At 41.6% G+C, this 26,309-nt stretch overlaps 1 protein-coding gene across 1 annotated transcript; it reads left to right on the top strand.

The window, feature by feature from the left end:
• LOC139283589 (septin-2) lies at positions 1-24,445 on the top strand. Its single transcript, XM_070903552.1, has 12 exons — positions 1-78; positions 5,697-5,752; positions 6,256-6,355; positions 6,442-6,528; positions 6,985-7,108; positions 7,711-7,845; positions 8,521-8,638; positions 19,152-19,253; positions 19,435-19,580; positions 19,770-19,853; positions 19,932-19,989; positions 22,968-24,445. The coding sequence occupies exons 2-12, from the start codon at positions 5,726-5,728 to the stop codon at positions 23,031-23,033; spliced, it is 1,047 nt and encodes a 348-aa protein (XP_070759653.1). The 5' UTR covers positions 1-78; positions 5,697-5,725; the 3' UTR covers positions 23,034-24,445.
• Positions 24,446-26,309: the final 1,864 nt, after the last annotated feature.

Here is a 26,309-nt window from a genome sequence, read left to right as displayed (position 1 = left end):
GTTTCCCTTCCTGGGCTGGGACAGCGGCAAGAAGCAAAAAGCTCCTGTTGATTAACAATATTTCAAAGTTACGCTCAGGTAAGGCACTGCTCAGCGGATTGATGTTGTTTGCTTGATTTTTTTATACAAACTGTCTGAATGAGACGGAACAGGGGGAAGAAGACACAGCAAGAGAGTCAGTTGAAGCCTAGCTGGCAACATGACACCAGCCGCGGTAACAACTGTTGCTTGCTAAAGTTTGACATGTAACGTTAACAAAGTTTCAGGGCTGTATTACACTCCAATTCGGTTTATCAAACGGGTTTTTGAAGAGGAAATCAAAGTTCAAGCAGCTACTTTATTTAACTAAGCTGCGTACGTACAAATTAAAATGTCATTGTCCCAGTTGATGTTTGGTAAACTCAGTCAGTGTCTGACAGACTGGGTGTGGTGGACATCCAACTGTTACAGACCCAGAGGCCTTCACACACGTTTCAAACTCCCCTCGCCAGTGACTGAAGCATTGTTTTATACTCTTCTTAATTATTTGACACAAATGTCCAAGTAAACATTTCCTCCTCTTCAGGTTTTCAAAACAGAGATGACAGCCACACTATCTTTTGAACTCATTTATTGTCCCACTTCATACTTGACAACTGCAGGGAAACACTTCAGTGGGCCTACATATTCCTAAATCAGTAACATATAAACTCTGCATCAGTTGTGCCGCTCACAACATTGACTTTCACAAATTTCCTGTAAATCCCTATTGTGTAACATTCCTGAACTCTGAAATCGCTTTCTAACTTCCGATTAATCCTTGACCTTTGATTGTAAAGAACATTTGCTCAAATAAATTTCGTGTTTAGACAACTGCACAATAACAGTGGGAAACAATAACATATCCTCATTATGTGTCTGTCTAAGATGTGGCTTTCGGCCACTATTGAAGAATTATCATCCATCTTTGCTTGTGTTTTTGGCTCAGTGAAAACATGCATATTTCACTTCCTTTCTTGCTGCGTGGTGAACACTATGGGCACGATGGCAGACTGTGTGAGCTGTAATCTCGGGCTGGCAGCTGCCCTTTACTTCAGAAACAACATAGGTTTATATCCAGCTGGACACAGAACAGTTTGCTATCAGAAGGACAACATCTCTTAGTACTGAAAGACGTCCCAGGCCTCTGATCCAGCACCTTCACCGCTCTCTGACCTTTCCCCTTCCTGTGACCTTATCTCACAGGAGGCAAAGGGAAGACATCTGTCTGACACTATAAACTACAAGGGGATGTTTCCTCCCGTTTTGCACTGTTGTGAATGGAAAAACAAAACTTGATTCACATTGACAGACCCAAGTGAGCCTGAACTATTGTGTCAGAGGTTTGAGTGATGATATTACGCAGCGGGATACCTTTGTTCACCAGACTGTGTGTGAAAAACTGGGTGAACAAACGCACGTTTGAAATAACTTTGATCCCTACAAGTACAGGAAAGCAGTCATATTTCACATTTGATCTACTTTCACTCACTGTTTGTTGTAGTCAGTCAAGTAAACTAAAAGAAGGCGTAATGAGGCCATAATGACCTCAATTTAGGGCCACAACTAACACTTATTTTCATAATCTAAAAATCTGTTGTAGGTTCTAGCGAATACAGCAAATGAAATACCTAACAAATCAAGGTAGATCATTACATTGATCATCAATGGATTTTCAACATTGCCCACAATGTCAATATTAGGAGATATTAAAGGGATAGCTACCTAGGTATTAACCATAGACTGTATATAAAGATGGCCGCTGCCATCTTGCACTGGTGACGTCATTTGGAGCCAGAGTCTGCACAGTGGTGATCGGCCAGTGGAACCGCGGTTCGAGGTCCCGCCCATACACCCGCCCTACCCAATCGCGAGCACACCACAGTCAATCTCAGCTGTCAATCATGACGTTTCACCCCGTTTTTATTGCATCAAATAACTAATAAAAACCAAACATATCAGATTGAACACTTGAACAAACATCAGCGTGATAAGAGCTACTTAAAATGACAGAAACCATCTTTGGGAAAAATGTATTTGATGTGTACTTTGATTTTTTTAGTTTGGGTGGGGTTTATGACCTGATATAATGCAGCCAGCCACCAGGGGACGATCGAGAAGTTTTGGCCTCACTTTTGGGAGTCTGTCATGTCGTCCATATCTATATACAGTCTATGGTATTAACACTATGGCAAAATCTCTTACTTACTAGACACATTTCTTTTGTTTTGCAATATTGTGTTTTGGCAAACCCTAATATGCCAATTATTCTTTAGAATAATCCTTTTGTATAATGAATTATCACAACAATGTGAAAAAGTTCTCACGATCACAATTTTCCTGAGCACAAGGTGACTATTTGGCATTTTTGCTCAGTAAATTACTTTGATGAATTGATGGCGCTTCATTTTCTGTTGGACAATCTCTTACTTGATGATGTACGAGAAATTAATGTGAATTATAATCAAGTATAGGGACAACAAGTGTTGTGATTTGAAGCTGTGTGAGTAGCACAGTGTGAGGATAACATTTTGTTGCTGTATGACTCCCACTTGTTTTTAGTCATTTCCTATCCTGTCCCCATCATCATAAACGGTCCATCCTGTGCTTTTAACTGTGTGTGTGTGTTATGAACAGACCTGCTGGTTTCCTCATGGTTGAAAGGCTTTTTCATTCCGCTTATTGTGGCTTTTTTCCCTCTCTCTGGGCTCATATTATAAAGTGTTTCTAAAACACAGCTTAAAAACCAGTTTCATATCTTATTAGTTGTTGCCCACCACCACTGCCTTTGGCAACTTAATCACAGTCAACTCCCCTGTCCATGTGTGTTAATTTTATTTATATAGCCCAATATCACAAATCACAGTTTGCCTTAAGGGGCTTTACAATCTGTACAGCGTACGACACCCTCTGCCGTTAGACTCTTGATTCAACCCCAAAAAAATGCTTATAACAGGGAGAAAATGGAAGAAACCTCAGAGAGAGCAACAGAGGAACGACTGTGTTTGTGTTTTTACGTGTGCCAAACATCACTTTATTATGCTCAGTAGCTCTGAGGTCCCTGTTGCTGTGATCAGTTGCCAATTAAATTACCATTTTTGTTGTTGTGCCACTGAGTTCACCAAATCTCCATGGTGTGAAATTATTGTTTCAATGTTTCCAATAAGAGCAGAAAGTCCTTAATCCACGGAGAGCGGGTGTGCAGGCCCTTGACACTGCCTGTCAGGAAGGTGAATAGTTCTACTAGCACTGCTGCCCCTTCATGGCTTCAGTCCAGCCAATAAATCAACTGTAAATGCATTACATGCCAAGAACCTTCGGCCAAAAGGGAAAAATGCCACCTTTGAAAAGCCAAACTGTTTAATCTCCCCCACGTCTGGCCCATTGATAGCTGTGTGTGTGTGTGTGTGTGTGTGTGTGTGTGTGTGTGTGTGTGTGTGTGTGTGTGTAAGCAGCTTAGCAGCCCAGCCGATTAAATGGCCATTATTAAGAGAGTATTATTGAAGTGCGCCTCCCGCCTGTCTGTCCTGTAGTGTTGTCTTTGTGATATTATAACTGCGATATTGGAACGTTTTAATTAATCTGCTGCCGGACTAATGCTGGTTCCCACAGAGCCTGTCGAGGAATAACACTTGGGTGTGTGTGTGTGATACACAGGGATACGCCTGTGTGGGCCACTACATTAACTTAGATGTTCATTAACAATGAAAGCACATTTATTATCGTCTCTGTTGTGTTTTTAGGGCTGAAATGATTAAGCTGCTCTAGGAACGGCATTGCCGGTCGGTTGGTTTGTCTGTCCATCACTTTGCTCCAAGCTTGACTTATTTAAATTACTTAAATTATTCATTTTATTATCATAGAAGACAAATATTCACATTTGAGAAGCTAGAACCACTACATTTTTGGTATTTTGCTTTAAAAATAACTTTTAACAATTCATCTATTATTAAGATAGTTTCTGATAATTTTTTTGTTGATTGACTAATCAATTAATTGTTTCAATTTGAGTTAAATTTGTGTCACAATGCTATTTTGTTTCCATAACATTTATATCGGGATCTCATTCTTAATGTCAGTACTTATTTTTATTTTTTCATATCACATCATCCTGTCCATTGATTTTACTGGGTTAACCTTTTGACCTCTACGGCCCTAACCTGGTACGCTACCACCCAAAGTTATTGGTGTCTCCCCTTGCTGTCTTGACATGTGGTCGGTCCTGAATGTGGTCAGGGGTGAGGCACGTGTTCTCCCTCCTGCCCCAGCTGAGCTGCCCTGTATAGGGAAGGCTTCAGGAACCAGGGGGATAAACAGCCATTGTTCTCCATGCAGGCTCGGTGAAACCACCCTGTCAGTAAGAGAGATCTCTGCCCACTTTCATGTAGATACAGAGGGCCCCCCCAACTACCATCTAATACATTTAACAGTGTGAAATGGTTCGCACAAATGTGTGTTTGTCACATGCCAATGGAGAAAGGTCAATTCAGGTTCCCATGCCACCTCTTTTCCCCATTACATAACCAGTGCATCTCCAATTGGCAGCGCACAGCAGCCTGCTTCTTTCTAATGCTTATCACACTCCACCTGTCAAGGGCCAGTGTGTTGGTGATAAAATGGAGCCTGTTCTTCCTGCTCAGTCATTATGCAGCTAATTTATCAAGCGGGCTTGTTGCTCTGTCGTCTGCTCAGGGTCATAGAGTGGGGCGGGAACACGGGGAACACAAGACTGTAACATTTTAATGGGAGTCTGGGAATAAATTTGTTGCCCAGAGCTCTTAATCTCTGGTCCTTCCGTGTGATAGTGTTAAAGAGCAGTGTGGTCGTCAGCCTCTGAATGAACGTCTCAGCGTGGACTCAATGTGCTGAGTTGTTTGAGTCACAATTTACAACATAAATATCCTGAGGTGGAGTTGTGTTTTGTGATTCCTGCTTGAGAAAAAATAGCCACATGAAGGTAATACAAAAGTTTCTTGATGTTAAGATAACTGTGTGTCCTGTCTAAGTGCTATCTTATGGCTATATGGATGTCTTGCACAGTCTGAACAGCTTAAGAAATATTTGATTTATTTATTTATTGTTTTTGCATCAGTGTGATAAAGCACCGTGATTTGTCAGGTACTAAATTTGCTGGATTAGCCGAAAACTCACATTCTTGATTGGTTATTTTATCCACATACAAAGTCTCCAAAGAAATGTACTGAATCTTTAGATATATCTCAATATAATGATATAAAAGAACATATGCTGCGATAAAGGATTTTATCCACATCACCCACCCCTAGTCTGATTTTGACAATAGTAGAAAGACCTATTTCTAGCATTTCTGGGAAGGATTAGACTTAAAGTTGAGTTTTACAAAGAGAGCTTCAACACCCAATTCAAAGCAAATCCCCATGGTAGCAATAAGCTTTGAAAAAAGCTTTGGCTAAGAAAACCTGCAGACAACCTATCAGACTCAACAGATTCCTTAGGTCAAACCAAAACAGATCTTTCTTTTTTTTTACAGCAGAGCATTTTAAATATGTGTGTGTGTGTGTGTGTGTGTGTGTGTGAGTTTAAGAAAGTTTTCTTAAGGTAATTCTTGAGAACTATTTTATTCGAGATGTCTGGAAGAAGTGGTTTGCGGGGGGAAGTTACTCTGAACAGTTATCAGGTGATACTTTTTCCACCCGCAGGCTCGTCAGCCATCCAGTGAACAGTAGCGATGTCTCAGTCTGGAGAGAAAGGGAAGGTGAGTAACAGGCGGACATTTCACCACATAATTTTTACTCTGAACTATGACAGGTCGACAGGGTATACAGGAGGGGTTTCTAATAAGAGCAGTGGTGATTAAGATCTCATGGTACTTGTAATCTCATGCACACACGCTTACACAGGCATCCAGAGAGGATATCCTGTATAAATGTGTATAAGTGTTTCATGGCTAGGCTTTATTGCCTGTTGGAATTTCTCAATGATATGCATCATCATCAGTCTCACTCTGATACACTATGTGCACCTTTACACATACACCTCATAAAATGATGAAAAATGTCAGGGAGGAGTCGGTTAGCAGATTTACTGAGTGAAAGGAACAAGTAGTAAAACATAGAAAATCATATACAGTAACACTCAAATTACATAATTAGGATCCCCTTTCATTTGAATTATTACATATTTTTTATGACTAGTTCAACACTTCATTATTAATTACAGGTTCTCTGTACAATTTGTATGTCTTTTTGTGCTCCATAGTTCCCAGATGCAACAGGTTATGTAGGGTTTGCCAACCTCCCAAACCAAGTGCACCGAAAGTCAGTGAAAAAAGGGTTTGAATTTACCCTGATGGTTGTAGGTGAGTGGTCACTGTTTTCTTTTAATGTCAACCATGTGATTTCTTTAGCAAAAAGAGCTTCATTTTCCATTCTCTTTGTTTTTCAGGGGAGTCTGGTTTGGGCAAATCAACACTTATAAACAGCCTGTTTCTCACTGATCTCTACCCTGAGCGCTACATCCCTGGTGCCGCAGGTACACTCCCCAGTACACACTCCCACATACACATGCATGCACACTCACAAATATGCACACTGTAATAATAGAGAAATGTCTGCAGCAATGTCTCCAGCAGAGCATTATTCCAAGAGGAATGTTGGGAATGCCTTAGTCTCAAGATATGACCCTGCCCTTCTTATGACTGAACTTAGTTTAGGACTTGTTCTGGCTTGAAAACAATTACCCAGGCCCTCCCTGGTCAATTTGTGTAGATAAGAAAATGCGTAGCCCTTTTAGATGACAAAACCCATGATTTTATTTTCTAAGGCGTATCCACTTTCTTAAATCCTGCAGCTATGGCAGCTCAGTGGCTTGTGTGAGCACTTAGCTCAGGCAGGAATTTGGGATATTAATGTTATGAGGCCACTTGGGTACTGAGGTGTCTCCTCTGTTATGCCACCCACCAATTATTCTTTTACTTCCACTCCACAGAGAAGATTGAGAGGACGGTGCAGATTGAGGCATCAACTGTGGAGATCGAGGAGAGAGGAGTGAAGCTTCGCCTCACTGTGGTCGACACCCCTGGATACGGCGACGCCATCAACAGCCAGGACTGGTGTGTTTATGTGCCGCGGAGGAGTAGGGAGTGATAACCACTTGGGATATGTTTCCTGTCCAGCATGCTCTGTCATCCTTCCCTCCTGTCCTTGTCTCCCTTTCTCAAGTTTCATCCCAAACTCCCTATTTCCTTCCTCTCCTCCCTCTGCATTCCCTGTGTCTAGATATCTTAAAACTGTGTGTGTTTACTTGTGTGACATCCTCATGGCAGTGGTGTCACTGTAGCATCCCTGTCCAAGATCTATTTCCTTTTGATTGTCCTGGCATAGCTGTATTTTTACACTCCTGGACCCACATGCTCTCCCTCAAAGGCTACCAAAAAGGAAGCCTTCTCAATAATTAGATTATTCATGTTTAAAAGTAAATAAATTGATCCAAATTTGATGAGGCACTCTTTAACTGAGCATAGATCAAGGTGCAGTAGTAGTAGTCATCGTGGGAGTCCAAGAGAGCATTTGAGTTTCTCAGTGACGGTGAAGATCCTTCTAGACCTCTTACTTGATCAAAATGACGTGTATGATTTCCTTTCCTTGAAACTGGTAATGTCATTCTCAGTGTTGATGGTAAATGGCGTATGTCTGTTTCTCTGTCTGATGTCAGCTTCAAGACCATCATCCAGTACATTGACAATCAGTTTGAGCGATACCTCCACGATGAGAGCGGGCTGAACCGAAGACACATAGTGGACAACAGGGTGCACTGTTGTTTCTATTTCATATCTCCATTTGGACACGGGTAAACAAACACACGTGTACAAACACCAGCAGTGAGCTGAACTTGATGTTATCTTAAACCCAGCTGTGGTTTACTCTATTCCAGTACATTTAAGACTACCTGAAAAGTATATGGTTCCTCTTCTGAAACACATTGTAGAGTCATAATCATATTATTTGGCCTGATTTTGGTGTGTTTTAATTGTGAGAGCTTTGAACAGTATAAATTCACCACACCCATCAGCACACATTTAAAGCTGACAAAGCAGAACTTCCTCATTCTGGATATTTCAAAATAATTTCTAGTGAAGCTGCTAGCTAGTGTTACACCATTAACATTTTGTAGCCAGCAGTCGTTACTATCTTTGGCTAGTTAGCCTACTTAGTTAGCCAACAACCAGGAAAAAAGCATAGTAATTGTTGTGCTCCGAAAAGGGGCGAATTCTGTCTGAACTGTAATTACTTATCTATATTTAAGTTAATGTAGGTAGCTAAACTGAGCAGCGTCGCATGACTTCTGCTTTGTCTCCCAGTGCTATTATGTCATTTTACATTACATAATCCAGTTTTATCACCTCTAATTTCTCTCCTCCCCTCTAAATTCTCACTAATCTCTTTTTTTCAAAACCGTCTCCTCCTCTGTGTCCACTTTCCTAATTGTACTTTTTGTCTTTCTCATGGTGTTTTTCTTTGCTAGATTAAAGCCTCTGGATGTGGAGTTTATGAAGGCCATCCACAGCAAAGTCAACATAGTCCCGGTCATTGCCAAGGCTGACACACTGACACTGAGGGAGAGGGATCGCCTGAAGAGGAGGGTGGGTTTGATGTCCACACACACACACACACACACACACACACACACACTCACACACTCACAATTTTGAACTACAGCTGTCCACTGTTTTCTATATCATATGCAATCATCTTTACCGTAGATTTGTATTCTTGGCACAAGGAGAAAGCTGGAATGTCTAAGCACTTGTTGTCAGGATGTTGGGGACTTTTGAGGTGTGTTATGTGTTGTTGTTTTTGTCCCATCTACAGTTGTATGGTTTAGCCATTAGAAAGTTTATCATTGAATCATACACTAATCATGGCAAAATCACTTGGCCATCCTTATTGGCAGCCTGGTGTGTCAAACATCCGTGTTCATGTGAGAAAGCACACGTGTACTTCCATGTATAATTGCAGTGATGTATGGCTTGCATTTTGTGTTTTTGATGATACTGCCAGATTGTTCAAAAGTACAGGGAGGGACGACACAAGAGAGGAAACAGTAGGAGGTACATAGGACGTAGGAAAAGAGTGTTGTATATAATATAGAGGCTGCACATCTCATCCAGTCTCAACCCGTCCCAGATACTTCCTGTTGGAAGTGACCCAAGTGTCTGCCTGCCTGCACGCTCCTCAGCTTCCTGCTGTCCAGAGGGGGAAGGACACAGAAGTGCAATACAACACACATACACCTCACTGCAACGTGTTCTGCTGATAACCTCTACCATGCAAGACGAGTTAATAGGATTTTCCGTCTTCTGTGTTACACCTCTCCTCTCCCTTCCTCTCCTCTACTTTATTTTACTCTTCTCTACTCTAATCTCTGTATGATTAACACTGTAGATTGACATGCTTGTTGTGTGCTTTATGGCTGGATTTAGAATAGAGCTGAAACAATTAATCAGTCGAACGATGGAAAATTATTGGCAATTATTTTGATAATCTAGTTTGGTCATTTGGCTGCTTTTCTCTGCTTTATATCATTATGAACTGAGTATATTTGGGTTTTAGACTGTTGGTCAGACAAAACAAGTAATTTGAAGACGTCACTGTGAGCTCTGGGAATGTCTGAATGGTGAATAATGGAAAATAATCATTAGTTGCAGTCCTAGTTCAGAACAAATGCAGGCAGTTTGTGGGCGGGTGTTGCAAATGACTTTTTTCAGCTCAGCCAACTTCACCCTGTTTTTAATTGGAAGTCAGCCTGTCTCCCCACCTGCCCGTGCATGCCCAGACCTCCCACCTGCCTCATTCAGGTCTCGGAGCCGGTGGTCTGGCAGGGTGTCAGGCCGACCGGAGTGCAGCTCAGCTCTGTTGTCTTCAGCAGCGAGTCTGCTTTGTTCGTGGCTCCCACAGTCTGATTGCTTGAAATTGCTGATGCAGCATCTTAGAAAGACAGGGTCACAGTTTCAGGACACACACAGCGTTTCTTCCTGAATTTAAGACAACAACATTTCACATTTGCTACATTAGGACAATACAAGAACTCAATGACTGCACTTATTCTTTGTTTCTGCTCGTATGAAAGTTGCTCCAGCATCAAAGGTGAAATTCCTCCACTGTGTTGTCCTTAAGGGACCTACCAGTTGAATTGTGCTCTGTGGAGTTGTTTTGTGTTGTGACCTTCCTCAAACCTTCTGAGTGTTCCTCTGGCACTTAAGATGAACAAAACCATGTTTCCTGCCACCACTGACCCCCGCCCCAAACTACAGAAAACCCCCAAGCTTATTGGCTTTCTGATCCAGCTGGCAGCGTGCGGAAGGTCCGCTGTCTTGATTACAGTTTTGATATAACTTATGTTGTTCCTGTTTTTCTTTTGATTCAGTTCACTTTTAGACATCATATACTGTAAAATGTTAGCCAGTAGCGACAGAGCAGGTCATGATAAAAGTGTGGCAGCGGAAATACTGTAACACTATCACTCTGATCTGACCTCCTTGCTGCTGAACTGTCCACAGCACTATCTATCCAAATGAGTTTGTTCACATGCTTCGCTAAGTGTTCCCTTAACAGACATTTCCCACTGTACACCAAGGTGCAATTAGCTGCAGAGTTCAACAAAACAGACAAACTCACGCACATAGGCCCACACATACACACACACACTCACTACCCAAATCCATACGTTTGCTAATTCTAGCAATGAAGAAAACATGTTTATTTCTGAACTAGATTTATACATAGGTCTATTTTGTACTGGTAACACACGCAAAAAGTTTAAATTTAGTTTGACTGTGTCTAATGATAGTGAGTTCCTGTAAAAGCCATTATTGTCAGGAAATACAGATGGTTAATTGAGCTATCTGCCCCACATTTAGAAATGGCATCATGTGTCCCTAAGGAAGGCATATTATCTCTTGTTTGGCCACATTTTGGGCATATACAACTTTTATCTTCATCTCAGTTTGTAAAAATAAGTTTGCTGCAGAGGTGCTTCTGTGCAGTGTCTGTGTATTACACATCTACACAGTTGCCCTGATTTTATTCAACAGAACTGGCTGCATTTATATGCATTTAATTAATATGATTATTCCTGGCTTTTGAAAACCTGTTTGGCTTTCTCAGGCAAGTTGACACAGCTAAATTCCTGCAGGAGAAACCTGAATATTTCACCATGTATATCCTTAATCTGGTTTCCTTTTCCATGCCAACGTGTATAAAACAAATATCGGGACAGGGAGCAATGCATGTTTTGCAGTCCAAAACTATCAAAAATGGCAGCGTCATATCACCAAACAGGTTTCTTGTGACATGTTCACTTACTATATTTTAGTTAATACTTTTACAAAAAACATGGGATGACATAAGATTACTCACTAATTTCAGGTAAATTGGAATTTCAGAGTAATCAAGACAATTGTAGCTATTGTAAATGCGTTCTTGGATTTCCTGCCTTTACTCATTTATCGCAGTAATCTGGTTTCTTGTGTGCATGTAAACGTAGTCATTGTTAATGTTAAGCGTCATAGTAATGCTCATTCATCTCTTTAAGTGTCTCTCAGGAGAACAAATACATCTGGCTTGAGTATTTGTTGGTTCGATCAGATTAGTTGAAGTGGCTCTTAGGTATACGTGCCTGATTCCTGCCATACAGTCCAGTACAGTGTAGCGGGGCACCAGGCCTTCCTTTGAGGTCAGAGCACCAGCAGCCAAGAACCTGCCAGAAAGCCGAGTGCTAGAGGATGATTGATAACCCCCAGCGTTTCTCCCACAGTATTTATTAGTTTGTTTTTTTGCAGGGTACTTTCTCACCATTTGGAGCTATTTGTCTCTCAGTAAATGGGACCCCCCCCCCCCTCCTCTCAAGGTTTGACCAGTCCTTTCTCCTATTATTAAGGGGAAACAGCTTGTACAGAACAATATAAGTTTCCTGAAATGCGTCAAGACTGTTCCACTGACAAGACACAACCTGCTGCCCTGTGCTGCTCAGGCTCACGGACAAAGTTAACAAAACCTCCCACCGTTCACCTTTCATCCCCTTAGTTCTGCTTGCTGCTCGCCCAGTCCTTCCTCTCCTGGCAGTACCTCACTCAGCTGCCTCCTACTTTCCTCCTCTGCCTCTTTGTGTCCTCTCTTTTCAATTTACTCTAATGCCAATTTCCTTCACCGGGGTCGCTGTGGTCTCTAGCTCATAAGTTGCCCTGAGGAGGGTATATTGAGGGACTGATCCTCTCAGTCTGGGACCTCATAGTCATATCCTGTGTAGGGCTTTAGTCTCCAACTGCTTTACTGGATATTTTCTGTTTGAACACGGAGGACGATACTGGTTTAGACTGGAATCCTGATGGAGGCAAAGAAGTAAAAATGCCTACTTTTGTCTGAACAGAAGAGTGCTTTTTATGTGTGTCTGTTTTTTCACACAATTATATAGCTGCAACAATTCATGGATTAGTCAGTTGACATAAATATTCAATACTCCCTACTTCTAGCTCGTCAATTGAGAGGATTTGCTGCTACTCTTGTCTTATGTGATAGTAAACTAAATATAATTTCAGACAGGTAATCAGAAAAAAGAAGCAAAATTTAAAAACAAAAGATTTGAGCTTTAGGAAATTGTGTAGAAATGTACAAAAATATTGGCATGTTTGCTTTTCCGATAAGCTGAGCTGTAAGAAAGTTGTGTTAAACTCTCCAACTCGCCAACCAGATGCATTTTTGCCACAGGCCTCAACCCCAGTCTATGTGATTGCTCTTTTTTTTTCTTTTGTGTGAAGACCAAAGGCTGTTCTCGTAGGCCAGAGGTCAGCGATGGCTAGAGAACCCAGCTCCTCCTCTGTTCTCGCACAAGCAGCAGACAATAGTTCAGCCCTTTTTTCTCCCTCCACTCCCTCCTATTCCCCTCCCTTCTCTGCCTTCACTCCACATCTCTTGTCACTTCCCTCATCTTCCTCATCTCCTCTCATTTCTTCTCCCAGCCAGCCTCTTGTCCTATCTCTGCTCACTATCTCCCTCCTTCATGTTTGTCTCCCTCAGCTGCCATATTTCACCCCCGGCCGAGGCACTGTCACAGTTTTCCCCTCATTGTCTGACTCGCTGTCGTCTCCCCCAGTCGCTCCACCATACTCTCGCTGTGTGAACCAGCTCTACGGCCCCGCTGGGACACATTATCAGTGCCGGACAGCTCGCACTGGCCAGTATTGTCACCAGGTTTTCTTAAATGGCAATAACAGAAAGTGAAGCACTTTCAACACAGAGGGTAAACTTCAGCAGTCAGGTTGGTTGAGCTAGAAAAGGAAAGGCAACTGAATAATGATGTGAAAAACAAACTTGCATAATTAAATATTTTTTCCCCTGTACATGTCTAAGCTAGCGCCCCATGAGTAAAGGTTGGGTGGTGATTACTTCATTCCTACCTCACTGCCCCTGTGTGTGTGTGTGTGTGTGTGTGTGTGTGTGTGTGTGTGTGTGTGCATGTGTGTATGTGTGTAAATGTATGAGCCCCTGGTCAGCTCGGTTCTTTTCCTGCCAGTGTTTCAAACACGCGGACATATTTATTTTTCTGCCCTCCAGCGGTCATTGTGCCAGAGCATGCTCCACGTCTCTGCAGATTTTAAAACAATAAATATGCGTTTTTCCTCATGTAGCGAGCAGCTCTATTACACACAGTCATCTGTTCTCAAGTACAAGCCGACTACAGTGTGAAAACAGCAGGTTTCCTTGTTTGAGGGCCAACCTGAAAAGATGGTTTCCGGACTTTGCCGTGCTGCTAATGAGTCGCTTTTTGCTGTTGAGTTTGCCGTTGAGACCCTTTTGATTACCAGACCAAGTCACAAAACTTGAAGTGTGTTTGCAATCTTAAACTCACACTGTCCCCTTCTAAATCTCACTTAGATACAAGATTACATGAATAGCCCGATTGTTCCTCCCCATGCTCTTTGATCAGAGGGAGAGGTGGGTGGTCTTAACTGTACTAATACTTATCCCAGACAATAGGAGTGTGGGTGTGTGTGCGTGCAAGAGTGTTGATCACAGTAACTCATATGATGCCTTCATGTTGCCATGGTTGTGGTGACTTCCTCTGTACTTTCCATTAGAACAAATCCAGCTGTTCTGGTCCAGTCTGCTCCAGTCAGGACTGTCCACTCTGTCTCAGACTCTGACTGAATATATCTGGAATGCGTTTTTGTGCATGCTTTCAAGTGTCTTTAATCCAGTGAACAGAAAGGTATTGTTTTCCTGAGCTGCTACGTGCTGCATGGGTACTTTTAGGGAGATGATATTTGAACAGTCAGAGGGATTTGGTCTGTAGATGGTCTGAAGGTCATCCTCCATCTCTGGTGATCCACCGGCCTCCTGGAGCTACAAAGCTCCACATGTAAACTTTTTTCCTACTCCTGACGCCAGATTATACCAGTTCACAAAGTGAGGCAACAGTTAGCTATGCGTATGTGAAAGTGTGTGTGTGTTTGTGTGGGAGGCTAGTATGAGGTCTAAAGCCCTCCGACCCCCCCTAGATCAGGTATTGTTGGGGCTCCCTCACCCCCTAAGACTCCCTGCAGGCAGGAGAGAGCCGGCTAGTTGAAAGGCGTTTCCTGGCAAGAGAGAAGGATTTGTTCTCGTGTGTCTGAAGGTTCGCAAATTAAGTTTGGAAACTAAAGAATAATCTTAGGAATCAGCTTTTTCTTTTCATGCTGCCAGACCTCTGTTGTTTGTCTTGTAATCTTATACTTGAGGTTTGTAAAATGTGTTGTCTGAAATATGCATTACACTGACGCACAGCTCAGTACTCTTCACTCAGTGTACATATTTATATTTGTTGCCACATTGATGCCTCATGTGAGAGACTGACTGAATGATAGACGATAGAGCAACCTTCATCTTCAATTTATGGACATAATGCAGTCTGCAGTCTGCACTTGAAACTTCAAAGGCTTACTACCGTTCTTGACTTAGATTTAGGAAGAGACCATATTTTTGCTTGTCCAGAACTCATATTTTAAATAGTTTATTGGCTGGACAGTTGGAATTAATTCACTTGGAATTGCTTCATTTTTCTCCTGCGACAGACTGAAGCTTGATGCTTTAGCCGCTGTAGGACAGATCTCCTGATGTGACATTAAATGTCAACAGCAAATATGAAGCTCAGCTTTTTTAACATATGGATCTTTACATTCTACTGTTGAAGAAACAGTTTTTATGTCAATTGTTTTCCTACTTGCTTTCACTCTGCTCCAAAATAATATCAAACCAAAACCACATGGTAGTAATCAGGGTTTCCTCTAGCATATTTGTAGAGCCGGTGTGATAAGCCACTCAGATGTACTTGATGTATCTCGTCTTGTGATAAATTTAGTTAGTAGATGATGGCCTAAACAATAGCCACACTTATTAAATATAAAGTGTTTGTTGTGTGGAATAGTATTTTCATTTTTTATGATGTTAGCTTGGGTGGTCTTAGTTTCAGGTGTGGTGGCCCTCCTCTACTCTAAAACAGTGTCCTTGTAATAGAGTAACTGGAGTTATGTGTGTTTACAGTTTATTTGCCAAGCATGATTGTATATAGCATTTAGGAAATGTGAAGCAATTAGGCAAAAATGTAAACAAGGAAATGAGCATAACACCATGTACAGCATAAGTGTGTCACTGGAACAACGTTTGATTCTGAAGAAAATGAAATAAAACTAAATAATAAAGCTTCTACAAATGCTACTCTGGGAAGTTTAGCCCCTTTCATGCAAAACTTTCACCTTAGTTGTAACTTTTTATTAAGTTTGAATGCTGCCGGCTGACCTGTGGTTACATATCACCTCAAGTTTCCTCTGAAGAGCAGATATTTCTGTGTGAATGAAATTAATTTAGAAGGTGCAAAGTAAGCAGTTGTTTTATGCATCGATATGTAGACTCACAGTTGGATCTACAGGAATCTCATATGGGACAGAGAGCACTCAGCTAAACAGATTTAACGCTCACCATGGCCAGAATTTTCCTTTAATAAACTCTGCAGTCTTGGAAAAAGAGGGCCCCTGTCTGTCAGGGGGTTTTCTCAGTATGAAACAAGGTTCAACAGCGACTGAAAGCTGATCAGATACACTACTTCTAATGGCAATGATGCACTGTTTCCGTCCCAGGGCCACTCTGCAGGAGCTGGCAGGCAGCTGTGAGGTTACATAAACGTTACGTAAAAGTGCTGCTGGTCTGGTCCCTCTGAGTTCCCGATCCCTGCTCTTCTCAATAAGGGTTGATTAGTGTCGAGATGCAGTTTGATTGTTTTGTTTTGTGGATGTTTTTCTCTCTCCCTCTGCATTGTTGATTTCTAAAGAATTTTCTGGTGCATGTTTCTACTTCCAAGTATTGTTCCCTGTTAGAGTTTTAGTTTGATAGATACAAACACCATGCCAGGCCAGAGGAGGCTCCACTCTGCCCTCAACAATCACTAGATAACTGTATAATTGCGAGTGTGTGCCTGTGCATGCGGTTACCTGTTGAATGCCAGGACTACAGTGTTCGCCACAAATCCCGTCTTTTGTGTCTTTGCTCTTTTCTTCTGTAGCTATTTGTTTTCTTCCAGTGTTGTTTGTCCAGGGATCCTTTCTCATTGCTTAGCAGGTGTTTGAGTCATTCATATTTTTGTGGGTTTGCTTGTGAGAATGAACAAATCATAAAAATATTATTCCCTCGTCAGGTTGACGTGATGAAACACTTGATCTCTGTAATGATGGGTTTGCGCCCTGTTTCATTATGATTGGAGGTTTTGGTTCTACCTGCTGTGCAATTGCAGAAAAACTGCATAGCCATGTCTCCCACGACTTCACCCTGTGTAATTATGTCTATGTATAGACCTGTGGGCATGCTATATTTGGGCTACACATAACCGCTACAGTATAAAATACTGCTATACCTAGAACTGAATGAGCCGGACTTTACACTGGGAACTCATGTCTGGCATGATTCACCTGCAATTTGTCTCATTTCTAACCCATTTTCTTACTGGACAGCATCAGCCTCCACCCACTTATCATAACTGCCTGACACGACGGAATATTTCCACAAACAATGCTTCGCATAAAACGATGTGAGCCAGAAACATAAGGCGATAAATCTTTAGCTTCCTTTTCTAATTAATACTGAGGCAGAGTCTTGTGTGGCATTGTTTGTCCGCTGCCCTGACAGCATTGAGTGGACCTTCACGGCCAACCATAACAGCAAACGGAGGGTGGGGCGTGGGGGGTGTATTATAGCTGGACAGGATGGTCATAAAATCAAAATGGCTCCCACTGCCAACATCTCTGTGCCAACGAAAATACACAACTTTGAGGAGGCGGAGGAGAGACTGGTGTAACATTAGGGATTAGGGCCTACATTGTGTACAGTAAATCAGCAGGAGACAACAGGGATTTGGAGCAGGCAGTGATTTTGACTGGTGATCCCTGAGAGGACTTGATTATAGGTGTCAGGTTGTACTAAGCACATGTTATGGAACAGAATAATTCAGGTAAACAGCCATTTTGCAGCTTTTGGCTTAGAAGGGTTTGGAAACAGATGATTGCTCTAGATATTTAATGGTAGTTTGCGTTCATAAAATATGTCTTTGTTGGTTGTTCATTTAACTTTGAGGCAAATGAGTTTCAGTTGGATTTTTTTCAGTTTTATCACATTTGAATCTGAGCTCTATCTTATCTACTTGTGTGACTGGATTTGTTGTTTGTGTCATTTTTTCCTGCCATTGTGTCATGCGTGTTTATTTTCCCATTGAGTGCAGAGTTTCCCAAAATTCTTCATGCTCTCTCCCACCAGAATGATGTTTATCCAGCCTCCAAGTTCGACGGATCTGTAAATCGTGTGTGTGTCTGAGTAACTGAAGGAAAAAGAGGCTCTGGCCCTGTGTCACGCTCTCCTCTGAGTCCTGCAAAGCCTGTTTGTTTTTAGATCTGCCCTCACAACAATACCCGACTCTCCCCGCACACACACTATCTTGCTCACACTGCGCACAGAGCTCACTGAGAAAACAAGCGACAGCCATAACAACGGCTCAAACAGGAGCTGCTCTCGGTAGGAAAACCTGCGCTCACTTCCCAGGCTCCTGGCCGGGACCACTGTCCTATTATACACTACAGTACATGAAAGTCCCCCAAAAAGTCAGGAAAACAACACTTGACATTTTTTGGCTCCATTACATAAGACTACATTGTGGATTTAAAAATTCTGCTCTGGGGCAAACAAAAGAAAAATGCAGCTTTGATGTTTAGAATAATAAATACTGACATCTGTCCCCGAGGTAGCGGGGAAGAAAGCTTCTTTGTTTTAACTTGTTTCTTCACCGGTCGGCCTGTGACTAAAGGAGGGTGAGAACTTTGTTTCTGACTCTTTCAGAACTTAAACACACACAGACCATTATTATATTTTCACCTGTCTGCCCTTTCTGTCTCTCCCCTCTTTTCCTCCACGGGGGGCTTTAATTAAATGTGTTGCTACAACAACAGGTACTTGCACCCTCCTATTAGTCTATAGAGCCCTCTTACTTTCTGTTTATGGGTCAGAGCGGCAGCTGTTATTTTGTCCATATGACTCATAGTTTACAGTGAATGCACACATTATATATATCTATAGATATATGTTTATAGTCTGTGCCATGCTTGAATCAACTTTCAGTAATGGGCTGTAGCTTTCATTTACATTACATTCAGGTTATATTGTCAGTTTATTTAAGATAAGATAAACTACAAGTACAGTACAAGTACAAGAACAGATGCATAGTGTGGATAAGTAACTTTAAAAACACTAGAATATTGTATACATTATGAGCAAAACGAAAAAAGTGGAGACATTTTAATTGAAAGACATTTTGAAGGAAAAGGGTCCTTAGTGGTAGTGACAGTGGGGATGTTTTATTGTTTCTAAATGAGGTGGCCGTCTAGATCATTGGTTTCTGGACAGTTTGAGTTCAGATGGATAATAGAAAGTCAAGCTGACCCTCTCTTAGTGTCTGCAGTGACACCTCTGCAGGGTCAGAGGTGAGTCAAGTTTTCCCCGTGTAGTGGGACATGTCAGGAGTTCACAATGAGGTCATGACCCTGCCGGCTCACCCTGTGTTTCTCTTGTGTTTCCACCTCTCAGATCCTGGACGAGATCGCAGAGCACGGGATCAAAATTTATCAGCTACCTGACGCCGACTCTGACGAGGACGAGGAGTTCAAGGAGCAGACCAGAGTCCTGAAGGTGAGAGAGGGACACACAGCTGGTTTAGTGATGGATACCCTTCTCTTCCTATTCGTCCTTGCTTCCCTTCACTTCATTCCCGCCTCTCTGATACCTTTATCTTCCATGTCTCCATCCATATCCCTTCCTCTGACTTTGTTTCTCTCTGCAGATCCACTGACGTTTTATCTTCCTTTCCCAGGCGAGCATTCCCTTTGCTGTGATTGGCTCCAACCAGCTGATTGAGGTGAAGGGGAAGAAGATCCGTGGTCGTCTCTACCCCTGGGGAGTTGTTGAAGTGGAGAACCCCGAGCACAATGACTTCCTCAAACTACGCACCATGCTTGTGTGAGTCTCCCTGGCAATAAAACTGCTTAAGTAATAGGATTTTCGGAAGGAAAGTCTTTTAAAACCTCAACAGAACTTCTTCCTCATTAAGGTGGTTGTAAAAGTCCACTATAGAGAAAACGTTTACAGCGGCGCTGTACTGCCTCCCAGTGTGTGAAGAAAGGATTGCATTTGTCTGTTTGTCTGCAGGACCCACATGCAGGACCTCCAGGAGGTAACTCAGGATCTGCATTATGAGAACTTCCGCTCAGAGAGGCTGAAGAGAGCGGGCAGGTGAGACTCACACACGAAAAGCAGATGAGTTGCTCTGTTTTAGGCAGGGTTTTTTTTAAGTAATGTGTTTCTCTGCAGAGCCGTGGACGAGGATGTGGTGGATAAGGACCAGATCCTGCTACAGAAAGAGGCCGAGGTAAGAACACACACACAGCTGCAAACAAAATCTCTTTTCTTATTCTTGTCTCTTTGTGCTAAACATATGTCTTGGTGATCCAAGTGGGTTGATATAAATAGATGGTTACAGGCTCCAGTCATTTTCAGTTGTAGCTTCAGCAGTTTGAGTTTCAGTCTTTTTGGTGCAAAATTTCTATTTCCCCTATGTTAAATATTGGGCAGCCGAGTTTAAAGGACCATACCAGTGCCTTTGTACAATCAGCCCAGTAAATCTTGTGTACAACTCACATTACTGACAACCATTTCCCAATTCATGCAAATGGCGCTGTCATTTTTACCTTCCAGCGGCCCATTGGTTTTAGTTCATGTTAGTACACTATGAAAATTAATTCACAGAGATTAATAATAATATTTATTGTATATATTTTTTACTTTTATTTTTCACTTAAATATTGTAAATGTGTATATATTTTTTTTTCTATTTCTTATTTTTATATTTTGTACATACTTTTAGTTCTAAATTTTTGCTACTTTCTACTCTTAAATGGGAGCACCAGTACTGTACAATTTGAAAACTTTAACAATTATGCAAAATGTTTCATACGGTGAAATATGGCTACATGCTCTGGGAAATGACTGGCACCAATGGAAGATGTAAGCAGATAGTAATTATATGGCTTAAACATGCAAAACCACTTACATGGTCCTTTAAATCCCTGTGTAATGAACTATATCTGTGTATTACCTGACAAGTGTATCTACCTGATTTGACTGCTGAAGCCTCATATTAGCTTCAATTGAACTTCAGCACTCTTTCAGTCTATATATGGCAATATTAAATGTGTTAAAAACACACGAGGATCTGATCACTCAAACCACATTAACCCTGAGTACTGTATGTAGTAAAGTATGCAGCCTCACCCTGACTGTGTAGGAAAACTGCCATGTCATCTTTGTTGTACATATGGCATTATAGATCAAGGTCAAACCAGGAAAGCTTCAGTGTCACTATATTTTACGATCTTCCATATGTGTTGTTTACCTTTTGGGCCGTGGAGCCTGCACGGCACCAGGCAATAACCCGTTTCCTGATTACTCTTGATTGGCCTGTTTGTGTTGCTGCTGCAGTGCACCGTAGTGAGCGGGTGGGGTGCAATCAGAGCTGTTTGTAAACAATGTGCCCAGGCAGGATATGCCATCACTTCCTGCCTGGATGTCCTGGCCCAGTTTTATGGTGGGAATGACCTCAGTAGTGTGAGGAGCCCAAACACAAAGCCGGAGAGACAGTGGTCCATTTGTTTACGTGTTGTCAGGGTTTTGGTTGGGAGGAAAGATTACAGTAACTGATGATACTGCACGTAGACTTATACATGAAAAGGTAACACTTCATTTTACAGGTTCCTTTCCTAATAATCTCCCAGGAAGCAGCTGATAAGTAACTGTTATTTCTTAGAAAGGTTCCTGGAAAGCGTTATGGAATTTGTATTTTCTATAGGGAAAATGGAGACAGTGTTCAAATGTTACACTTCAGTGAATTTATTCAAACGGCAGGTCAGCTGTCAAATCTGTCTTCCTGTGTCGATTTAAATTACAGGCAAAGATACAATTCAGTAAATATAAAGACTAACATTTCCATTAAGAAATAAACATTCACCTAACTTTAAACTGATCCCTGTCAGTTGTTGCAGTCTTTACCTAGATTTAATATGAATAAATAGATTAAATCTGTATTGAAGTAATACACAGTTTAAATTTTCAACGTCAGTCACTTTGAATATGCCCTCACATTTCATGTTTTTCAGTTTATCATGAACCTAAAGTTTGGCTGTCTAAACATCTGTAGAATAGCGGAGACGTCAGCCTTTTAGTTGTCTACAAAACAACTCACTTTATAAGTGTAGCCAGGTGCACCACATATACACCTCGATATATAAATATAAATAGATAGATGTAGATTAAATGTATATGTTCCTGAACACATCAGACCAGAGGAAAGACAAAAGGCAACAGGCTTTGACAAGAAAAACATCTCTGCAGATTAATCATTTGAAGTTCTGTTCTCAGCCACAAGATGGCGATAGACATTAAAGAACGCTACAGGAGTGTTTGTTGTTTAACAGTGTGACTATGACTTTACATCCTCTTTAGCTGAGTTGAGTTTTTTATTAGATTATTCACTTATTTATGGGCCCATCTCATTAACATTTATTTACCATTTAGCCATTATTAATTTGTTGTTTGACATTGATTTTATGCTTCATTCATTTTTAAACACTTTCTTCAATTGCTATTACAGCCGCTGTGCTGATATAATATAATATAATATGCATTATATCATAATTTATTGCGCATTAAAACAGTGATTTTCTTCAGTCCTCTGTTTAGTTTATTTACAGTGATGTTGCAGGTTACCTTGTAATGGTAAAGAAATGATCATGGTATAACTCCTTTAAACTGTTACATGTTGTAATCCATGAGATGCTTTTTCAGTAGTGTTCATTGCCTTGTTGTTTTTGCACTCGCGATCACCTGCCAATCAGTCAGCTTGTGTCCAGCACTGTACTGTCGACCGGCTGTTTCTTTTCTGAAGTTTGTCTCTGTACAGATTGCACTTCTTTTCTCAGTCATTGTGGTTCGATGTAACTTTAACTTTAAAGCATACTGAACTTTATGAACACGAGGATCTGATCGGTCAGACCATGAAGTCTAAATTCATGTTCGCACTCAAGGTCAAACCAGGAGTCCTGTCAGTTTGTCTATATTTTATCTAGAAAGTGACATGTCTTATTTATTTTCCTTTCCATTATCTGAGCCTTGTTTCCTGATCGCTCTTAATTGGCTTAGTTTGTCTCACAGATTGCACTTATTTTGTGTGTTTGTTCAGTGAAAATAACGTACCTCCAGTTTTCATCATTCTGAATGACTAATATTTAATTTTTCACTATTACTTGAAAAAACTCTCCATCATTGGGATTTTTATTTTTCTTCCCTCTGTAGCTGAGACGCATGCAGGAGATGATCGCTCAGATGCAGGCACAGATGAAGATGAAATCAGACGAGTGAAAGAGTCGGAGCAGAAGGGAAGCATGGTGATCCAACCCCCCCCCCCCCCCCAACACACACACATACACACACACACACACACACACACGGTACTCCTGAATCCATCTCAGCCTGCCACCGCCCTGCAGATCCACCAGGAGTCACATCGTCTTTATCTGCACACTCCCTCCAAACATCCATCCATCAGCTGTTCAGGAGCTCACCACTGATGCTTTTTAATTTGTCTTCATAATCTTGTCAAGACTCCGCTGACAATCCACATCTTAATCTCGCTAATTGTCCTGTTTTGTGGGTACGAGTTTTCTGAGTGGTACTGGGCAAAATGTATGAATCGTGAATATGAAAATGTTCCAAAACTGGATGATCGTCATTGACATGTTTGTTGTTTCGTCTCTGATCTTAACTGTGGTCCAGTGACAACGGTACTAAGATGTTTTGTTTTCACACTAACATGTTTACAAAAATATATGTATGAATCATGCATTTTGTTCAAGTCCAATCTTCAGAGTTTCCATTTCTTTTACTATCAGGTAAAGATTGTTTTAAGCATATTTTAACTTAAGAGTGATTCAGTAGCCCTTCACCTTTTACCTCTGGATGGTTTCTGACCATCAGTGCCTAATGCAATAACTATAAATATTACCACAGTGAAAGGTAATTGTTGTTATGAGTGAGGCAAACTGTCCATATCAGGAACGAGGAACGCTCGTGTGTCTGGTTTTCCAGGCAAAATATTTGTCTTTAATTGTGTTCAACTAGAAACCTTATTTTGTAGCCAACACTACAAACTTTCTATTTTAGGCGTTTATTTGGCTTTTAGGCTGGAAATCTACATGCTAGTAGTCAAACTAATAGCACTTGGTTATAAAGAGAAACAACCAGACTTAAGGAGGATGTTATAGTTGAATCAAGCTGCCATGTTGTTCATTTTTTGTATTTATCATCAAGAGCTGCCAGATCTCAATGACAGTGCCAAACTACACCTGCAGACTGAAAGCTAATCAAACTATTCAGACCAGTAACTAAATATGTGTCCATATTTGCTTCAGTGATGCCGTTTAATGTGTAAAATGGTCTGTTGGTACACGACATGTGCAGTTTCATCGTACTGTGTTTGGGCTTTCCCATTTAATACTACAATATTTAACTGTCCTATGTGTGAAGTCCCTCCAGCCTTCTGTGAGCAGCAGACTAAACATCCTAACTTTTATTCAGCAGCGTCGTCTAACCGTGCTGTCATTGACGTGCCACTGGCATTATTTTGTTTTTCTGTCTTTTACTCTCATATGCAAATGTGTCTGTTGAGCTTATTAAGACAAACATGATTATTATTTCTTAACCATATCTCAGTAAAGACTTGTTTTTAGGCGTCAACATTTTGTTTTTGTATTTCTCCCTGAAATAAAATTTGTTTAGAAGAAAAAAGACAAAGGTGATTCTGGAGTTACTTTTGTATTTCTTTAACATTTTAGTCTTTATTTTAGTGGAGATGCAGGTGCAGTCAGAGACCCTTTGATTTCCATCAGCAGTATTTCTGTTCTAACCTTTAATATAATTCTTGCTGATTTGTGCCTTGTTGTTCACCATATAGGTACCAGCTATAACTTTAGCGCAGAATTTAGAAAAAAGCAAAATTATAGAATATTCTTTTTATTAAAAGTAAACAGCAGCAAACAGACCAGTGCCTGACATTTAGAAAAGATTATAGATTGAGTATTTATCTGTTTATTTCTATGGGTCTGCTGACACAGACTGAGTGTGAACTTATAATTGAGTGAGATAGTTCAAGGAAACCCTGTAAGAGCTTCAACTGGCGCTCAACACAATTCAAGTGAGTAGATAGTCCAGATATTTATGTTCAGTCTGGTTGAGGAGTTATTAAAAAGCCTTTAATGTGCATTTAAAGTCTTAAATGAAGAGCTCCATTGATGCCAGTGAGGTTGGTTCGGACCCTAACCCCCCTCGTGGCATCCTGTAGGACCCCTGGTTGTAGAAAACTCTGCAGTGTGACTGGCTGAGCCTGTGAGGAGGAGGAGGAGGGGCCTTCATCTGTCAGCTCAGCCCACCCTCCTGCTGTCTGTCCGGGGTTTGGAGGCGAGGCGAGGGGGCCGCTTTCTGTGAGCCGTCGCTTCGGTAAGATCCAGGGGACGAGAGCGGTCAACATGACGACCAACATCAGGTACAAAAGCCGGATCCCGGTGAAAACAGGTGAGCGTGGATTTGATTTACATCCAAATCTGTTTATTGAGAACCAGCGCAGTGATTGCTTCATGTTTCTGTCTCCTGGGCGTCGCTCTGCATCCCTGCACCTGCGCCGCCGCCTCATCCATCCTGTAATGGCCAATAGAGGAAAGCGCGGAGGTAAGAGACGTCCTTTTTATGTGTTTATTTTGTTTTGTTTCTAAGTGCTGTTGAGGATGCATTTTCAACATGGTGCGTTGTCAGGATATAGCCTCGTACTGGACGGCCTCGGCTGCAGCAGCATCAGCAGTGTTTACGTCTCAGATCTCACATTTTAGCGTTTTATTTCTGTTTATTTAGTTATTTCGCGATGTGCGATGTCAGTTTCATAAACGCAAGATGCTCTGAGGGCAGCCATGCCATCACAGGCTGAGCTGTGATCAGCAGACTGGCAGGCGGATGGTGGGGGGGGGGGGGGGGTTAGGTTTCATTTTTAGACGCATATGTGGAGCAGGCCGGCGTCACGAGAGGCGAGCAGCCAACATGGTACTCAAAAGGCAGCATCCGCCCTCTCCATCCTCTCCTCCGTGGCACCGCAGAATTATTAGCGATTATTGGTCATTTAGTCGACCGATTAACTGACCTAATTGTCATCGTTACATCAGCACGACTCATGATTAGAGTCGCTGCTGCCTTTAGTGAACCCTTCCTGACCATTGTTCAGCTCAGAAACACAGCTGCCACATGAGCCTGCAGGGGAGGTCGCATCTCTGATGACCCTGGGCCTTCCTCCTCCTCCTCCTCCTCCTCCCCACAACCCTCTTCCTCCTCTTGGCGTGTAGTGTCTGATGTCAGTAGAAGAGTATTTGCACGTGCGGACTGTGCGTGGATGATTCAGCGAACCGGATTGTTAAGAGATTAAAAATAGGGTCCATCAGCAACATGATTCAAAAGGGGATATTTGAGAGATAAAACTGAAATGATTTACAGTTTAGTCACTCACATCAATAGGCGTTTTGATACCAAATATTTTACCACAACACATGAACACTTATGGCCTCTCTCTCTCTCTCTCTCTCTCTATATATATATATA

The sequence above is a fragment of the Enoplosus armatus genome, chromosome 4, assembly GCF_043641665.1.
Source record: "Enoplosus armatus isolate fEnoArm2 chromosome 4, fEnoArm2.hap1, whole genome shotgun sequence".
NCBI lineage: Eukaryota > Metazoa > Chordata > Actinopteri > Centrarchiformes > Enoplosidae > Enoplosus > Enoplosus armatus.
Note: the sequence above shows the minus strand (reverse complement) of the source record. Positions and strands in the feature narration are given on the sequence as shown.

Bases quoted from the DNA above. Each gene is read 5' to 3' on its own strand.
- LOC139283589 (XM_070903552.1), top strand. From the start codon at position 5,726: ATGTCTCAGTCTGGAGAGAAAGGGAAG. The intron at 6,356-6,441 runs GTGAGTGGTCAC...TTTGTTTTTCAG, and splicing joins ATTTACCCTGATGGTTGTAG to GGGAGTCTGGTTTGGGCAAA. The intron at 7,846-8,520 runs GTAAACAAACAC...TTTCTTTGCTAG, and splicing joins ATATCTCCATTTGGACACGG to ATTAAAGCCTCTGGATGTGG.